This window comes from Dendrobates tinctorius, unplaced genomic scaffold (assembly GCF_039654945.1).
Source record: "Dendrobates tinctorius isolate UK_male_01 unplaced genomic scaffold, ASM3965494v1 ptg000273l, whole genome shotgun sequence".
Taxonomy (NCBI): domain Eukaryota; kingdom Metazoa; phylum Chordata; class Amphibia; order Anura; family Dendrobatidae; genus Dendrobates; species Dendrobates tinctorius.
The window spans coordinates 2,522,962-2,529,451 of NW_027361940.1; the positions used below are offsets into that span (position 1 = coordinate 2,522,962).

At 53.1% G+C, this 6,490-nt stretch overlaps 1 protein-coding gene across 2 annotated transcripts in view; it reads left to right on the plus strand.

Annotated features, from left to right (window-relative positions):
* LOC141072452 (uncharacterized) overlaps positions 1–6,268 on the plus strand; it is a 44,280-nt gene extending 38,012 nt beyond the window's left edge. For both annotated transcript variants that reach the window (XM_073559728.1, XM_073559729.1), the window contains exons 11-12: positions 1,069–1,192; positions 1,612–6,268. In XM_073559728.1, the coding sequence (XP_073415829.1) occupies positions 1,069–1,192; positions 1,612–2,204 (717 nt within the window). In that variant the 3' untranslated portion in view covers positions 2,205–6,268. The remainder of the gene's footprint in view (positions 1–1,068; positions 1,193–1,611) is intronic.
* The last annotated feature ends 222 nt before the right edge of the window (positions 6,269–6,490 follow it).

The following is a 6,490-nucleotide window of genomic DNA, read 5'->3' on the forward strand; positions in this document are numbered from 1 at the left end:
GAGCAGAAGAAGTTCAGTTTTGGAGAGGTTGAGTGTCAGATAGAGAGTGGACATGATATTGGAGACTGCGGACAGTCACTGGTGTTCTTTAGTACAGCGGGAGTAAGGTCGGGGGATGACATATAGTTGTGTGTCATCAGCATAAAGATGGTACTGAAAGCCAAATCTGCTGATGGTCTGTCCAATTGGGGCCGTGTAGAGAGAGAAGAGAAGGGGGCCAAGTGCTTGTGCTTTTGGCCGGAGGAGGTGAAAGGTGTCAAAAAGTTTCTTGGGGTTGTTGGCTAGTGAGTAGATCAGGGTGGTGAAGTAGGTCTGTTTGGCGAGGTGAAGGACAGCGTTATAGGTTCTTAACATAAATTTGAATTGGATGAAGTCTTCTGGTGTGCGGGTTTTTCTCCATAGGCGTTCAGCACTCCTAGAGCATCGCTGGAGAAGTTGAGTTTGCGATGTGAGCCAGGGCTGTTTTACTCTGTGCTTGGAGGTTCTGAGGGTGAGGGGCGCTACTTGGTTAAGGGTGCTTCTATGAGTGTCGTTGTAGTGATGTTACTGTGGGCGGTCCTTCTCGTTTTACGTGCTGTGATGTCACTGTGAGCGGTCCTAGTTTTACGTGCAGTGATGCCACGGTGGGCGGTCCTTCTCGTTTTACGCGCAGTGATGTCACTCTGGGCGGTCCTTCTCGTTTTACGCGCAGTGATGTCACTCTGGGCGGTTCTTCTCGTTTTACGCGCAGTGATGTCACTCTGGGCGGTCCTTCTCGTTCTACGCGCAGTGATGTCACTCTGGGCGGTCCTTCTCGTTCTACGCGCAGTGATGTCACTGTGAGCAGTCCTAGTTTTACGTGCAGTGATGCCACGGTGGGTGGTCCTCGTTTTACGTGCAGTGATGTCACTCTGGGCGGTCCTTCTCGTTCTACGCGCAGTGATGTCACTCTGAGCGGTCCTTCTCGTTCTACGCGCAGTGATGTCACTCTGGGCGGTCCTTCTCGTTTTACGTGCAGTGATGTCACTATGAGCGGTCCTCGTTTTACGTGCAGTGATGCTACTGTGGGCGGTCCTTCTCGTTCTCCAGGCTGCGGTCACCTTTGATGACGTCGCTGTGTGTTTCTCGGATGACTGGAAGGATTTGGAGGAATGGCAGAAGGAGCTGTACCGGAACATGATGAAGGAGAGCGCCGACTCGCTAGTATCACTGGGTGAGTGACGCCATTGTCAGTGACGGGGGGGGGCACTCCGTTCTCTAATTACTGACCCCACACAGTTATGGCTGACATATGGGGGGATCTGGTCCTGCAGCAGATTTCTTAGATCTCGCTGTCTGACATTGCAGGTTGTAATCAAGGAAGATCGTTATTATTCTGTGACTTTAGTCACCTCTAAATCTGCTTTCAGTGGCTGCATGTCTTCTACTCTAGTCTCATCCACAGCTGCAGATCTTGTTGTTGCCGCTTTCATCCCTGTACTGGCGGGGTCCTGATGTAACAGCAGAATAGTCAGTGCAGCTCTGGAGGTGACTGGAAGAGAATTCTTGGGGAACCTGCCAATCAGTGATCTTGTGTTCCCGGGGTGGATCACTCAGGTGAATCTGATCCTGACTTTGTTCTTCTTTCTGCAGGCGAGGTCTGGATCAGTAAGAATGGGAAGGAGCTGACCCCGGAGAAGACTGTGGAGGAGCTGGAGATGTCCTCGGACTGTAAAGATCCCCTCCCGCTTGGAGCAGAGGTGGTGTGTGAGGTGAGAGACTTTCCCGGAGATGAGCCGCACTCCTCCAGCGATGTCCTGCCGGGTTTCCGGCCCGGCCTGCCTTTCCTGGAGCAGCGGCCTCTGCCGCGGGAGAAGCTCTTCTCGTGTAATCAATGTGAGAAACGTTTTGCCCGGAGCTCGGATCTGCTGAAGCATCAGAGGAGCCACCAGGGCGGCGACAAAACAAACTTATGTAACGAGTGCGGCAAAATCTTCCGCCGCCGCACGGCTTTACTCATCCACAAGCGCATCCACACGGGTGAGCGGCCCTATAAGTGCAAGCAGTGCGGCAAGTGCTTCGTCCAGCGGCAGCACCTCACCACCCACGTCAAGACCCACACGGGGGAGCGGCCGTACCCCTGTACCGAGTGTGGCAAGAGCTACCGCTGGAGGTCCGAGCTCACCAAACACCAGAAGGTCCACCCCGATGTCCTGAGCTCAGCCCTGGAGTACACACAGGGCTGAGGGGGACAGGAGGGTCCGTGTGATGCCACCATGGGGGGGATGATGACTGCCGTGACTGCCTCTGCTGAGCGTACCCCAGGAGGGGATATGTGGGGCGCGTTACACCTCCATTATTGTTTCCACATTCCATGGTGGCGTCAGAATTTCAGAGCAAGGACCCTGGAAGCCCACATGGACGCTGCAGGTCGCCTCCAGGGTCTCGGGCCTCCTTGATATCGGGGTGGAGATCTCGTGATCCGGGCCGGGTCCACATGCACTTTGCTCATTGCCCGGCGTCGCTCACACTGGGCGTTTTGTAGCGGAACGATGGGTGCTGTTCTCATTATGTCAGACCCCCCAATAACTAAGTGTCCCCCGATTGTGTAACGTGCAATACACGGCGCTGCACTGTGATCACACTCCTGTGCCAAATGTCGCTGGTGTCGGGCGGCCGAGAGGGGCACGGGGCTGAATGGCCTCAACCAGTATTATGTGTTCTATATCCACTGGCTGTAGATAGAGCCAGAGCTGCATTCAGTAATGTTATACACTGGTCACAGCCAGAGCTGCATTCAGTTATGTTAGGCTGGTTTCACATTTGCGCTTTTGTGCGCAGCGCATCGTGCGCACCCGTGCGCATGCGCACTGCGCACCTATGTTTAACATGACGTGCGCATGTTTTTGCGCACACTTGCGTTTTCGTGCGCATGCGTTTTTTTGTCTTTTGCGCCAGGTGCGCCAGACGCAACATGTTGGATTTTTTGGTGCGCCCTGTCTCGGCAAAAAAACGCATGCGCACGCTTGCGCACGGAATGCGCAAAAACAACACATTGAAGTCTATGGTAACGCATGCGTGCGCATGGTCTTGCGCACGGTTGCGTTTTTTTACGCATGCGTTTTTGAGTGAAACAAGTCTAGAATGTTCTCTAGACAATGGAAAAAACGTCACACTTAAAAACGCATGCGCATAAAAAACGCCAACGCATGCAAAAAACGCATGTAAAACGCAAACAACGCTGCGTTTTTTTTACACATCAGCGTGCGCATGACGTTAAAAAAACGCGCGTTTGTTTTGCGTTTTTCTTTGCGTTTTTTATGCGCCCGATGCGCTGCGCAAAAAAACGCTAATGTGAAACTAGCCTTATACAAGTCACAGCCAGAGCTGCATTCAGTTATGTTATACAATGGTCACAGCCAGAGCTGCAGTCCTATTTTCGTGGTTCAATTGTTATACCTGTATCTGCACAACTTACCGGCTGCATTTTGTTGTATGTGTTTAGTCTATTTACCTGAATTGTGAGTGCAGCTCTGGATGTGACTTGAGTATCTGACCTCATTCAGGATCAGGATTGAGGCACGGCTTGTATCCAGTGGGATCCGCTTCTGTGTCCAGAAACTAATGACAGATTTTCCTGTGACTAGAGGGAGGGTGGGACACTGTGTGCTTCGGTGTGGGTGTTCGTGGGTGTGCGGCTGAAGCATGGTTGTGTGGTTGCATACGTGCTGGAGTGTGGGTTTGTGACTGCATGTGTCCTGGAGGGCGGGTGTGCGGTTGGTTGCGTGCACGCTGGAGGGCGAGTGTGTAGCTGCGTGCGCTGGAGGGCGGGTGTGTAGCTGCGTGCGCTGGAGGGCGGGTGTGTGGCTGCGTGCGCTGGAGGGCGGGTGTGCGCACGCTGGAGGGCGAGTGTGTAGCTGCGTGCGCTGGAGGGCGGGTGTGTGGCTGCATGCGCTGGAGGGCGGGTGTGTGCGCGCTGGAGGGCGAGTGTGTAGCTGCGTGCGCTGGAGGGCGGGTGTGTAGCTGCGTGCGCTGGAGGGCGGGTGTGTGGCTGCGTGCGCTGGAGGGCAGGTGTGCGCACGCTGGAGGGCGAGTGTGTAGCTGCGTGCGCTGGAGGGCGGGTGTGTGGCTGCATGCGCTGGAGGGCGGGTGTGTGCGCGCTGGAGGGCGAGTGTGTAGCTGCGTGTGCTGGAGGGCGGGTGTGTGGCTGCGTGCGCTGGAGGGCGGGTGTGCGCACGCTGGAGGGCGGGTGTGTGGCTGCGTGCGCTGGAGAGCGGGTGTGCGGTTGCGTGCGCGCTGGAGGGCGGGTATGCGGCTGCGTGCGCTGGAGGGCGGGTGTGCGGGTATGTGTGCGCTGGAGGGCGGGTGTGCGGGTATGTGTGCGCTGGAGGGCGGGTGTGTGGCTGCGTGCATGCTGAAGGTGGGTCTTTGTGCTGCGCTGTGGGTGTGTGGTTTTAGTTAAGGGCTGATGTCAGTGGCGCCGCAGCATTGCGGTCTTTGGGGGCCCCAGCACGCCATCTGCCTCGTACGAGACGGCTCCATTTTAACCTTGTGAAGCTGATGATCCAACGTCGTTTCTGTTCTGTTTGTGATTTGTCTGTAAATTTCTTGAATTTGTCTTGCATATTGGAGTCTTCAGTTTTTGGGGAGAACGGGATGTGATGCTGATGATGAGCGCCGGTGTCCTTACTCCGCGCTGCCAGTCTCACTGCTCATCAGCTCTGTCCATCGTCTGTGTGTGGCGCCAGGTTTGACCTCCGCTAGTGATCGTCTCTACCCTCTGGACCAGAGATGAAGCTGACGCCTCGTGCCCTAGCGAATGATCTCACGGGCCCCGCTCACAAGTCGACATGGGCACATTAGTCATGAATAAGGCGTACACTATAAATAATGCCACAATATATAGATGTTTCAATATTCTACTGCTGAGCAAACACCAATGATGCCAGTGTACAGGAATAATGCTGCCACGCCATTATATCTGATTGTAGGAGTTTATTCTGTCTTCCATCTGGCCCAGACCATAATGATGACTTCCACCCACTCACTTGTGTATGTGCAGTTTAGTGTCCAGACATCGTCAGCTCTTCACTTTTATTTAGAATATTTCTATTTTTTCCCAATTTATACACTCTCTCTGACCTGCCGTCATCCTGCCCCCAATGACTGCGCCTGCTGCAAGGTGTTCCCTATTGCGGCACCTGCTTTGTGGCACGGTGCCCCCTATTACTGCGCCTGCTATGCGGCATTGTGCCCCCCCATTACTGCGCCTGCTATGTGGCGTGGGGTCACCTCTGACGACACAGCGTCAATCTGGCACCTTGTGTGGGGTTGAATTATTCTTAATTGTATCAAACATGCTGTTTCTTTGTTCAGTAGGTCATGGGACATGAGCCATTGCTTCATACGAGACTGTTCGTTGACCGTTGTATTTTAATCTGTGGAAAGCCTGCTGATTATATATTGACAAGAAGAAGAAAGTTCGTTCAGGACCCCGGCATAAATGAAAAAAAACTTTATTAGGCTAATATGCCATATTAACATGCAAAAAACACCTATTAGCCTAATAAAGTTTTTTTTTCATTTATGCCGGTGTGCTGAACGAACTTTCTTCTTCTTGAGGATATCTGCTGTGCTCACCAGCGAATTCATGCACCCACCTGTGGATTAATGAACTCAGCCCAAAGTGGTTTTCATTTGGATGCCATGCAAGCTCCCAGTCCTCCCTCTCCTGATTATATATTGCACCAACCTCCTTTGGTGTACTAGTCTGCACAACTTGAAGGACAAATATGCAGTCTATTTCAACAATCGAACAATAAGGGATAACCTTACCCAATCCTGTGGGACAATGCCCTGAAATGAGAGGTGTGGAATATAAAAGGGCCCTGCTCCTGTCGCCCATGTGACTCCACAGGACGTCGGCCCAGGAACCATAGTTCCAGCTGGTGGAATACAGATCTGTTCCACTGCCCATCACTGAGCCCACAAAGTCATTTGGAAAACCCTGAGCCCACAAAGTCATTTGGAAAACCCAGGTTGGGACAATCAGGTCACCTGGCCACATTCCTCACTGTGCTTGATCAGCTTCTTAAGCTTGCCGCTAACTCTTCTCTGTTGGTGCCCACCAAAAGTGGGGTGCTACTGGTTGGGCTAGTTGACTCTGGATGGTCGCAGAGGTTCTAATCCCCGATGAACCAGTGGAAGGGTTAGACTCTTTGTACCATCTTGTGTACTTTCTGGGAATTTGTACTATATGTTGTTGACTGTTGGTGATCCAATAAAGTCTTACTGGAGTGTGGTATCCTCACCCTGTGATGTCTGAGTAGTGTTCTGCCCATGGGGAATGAGTACAGACATTCAGTGGGATGAGTCCTGGTCCATGCGGTCTTTCTAAAGACAGCCAGGCCAGCGGACGAGAGCACTTGCTGACCCTCATGTCTCTACACTTGGTGGAATCAGTGGGATACTAAGCCCGGCTGGGCCAGGGGAACTGCAGGGGACTGGTGTTCATAGACACTGTCAAAGGGCT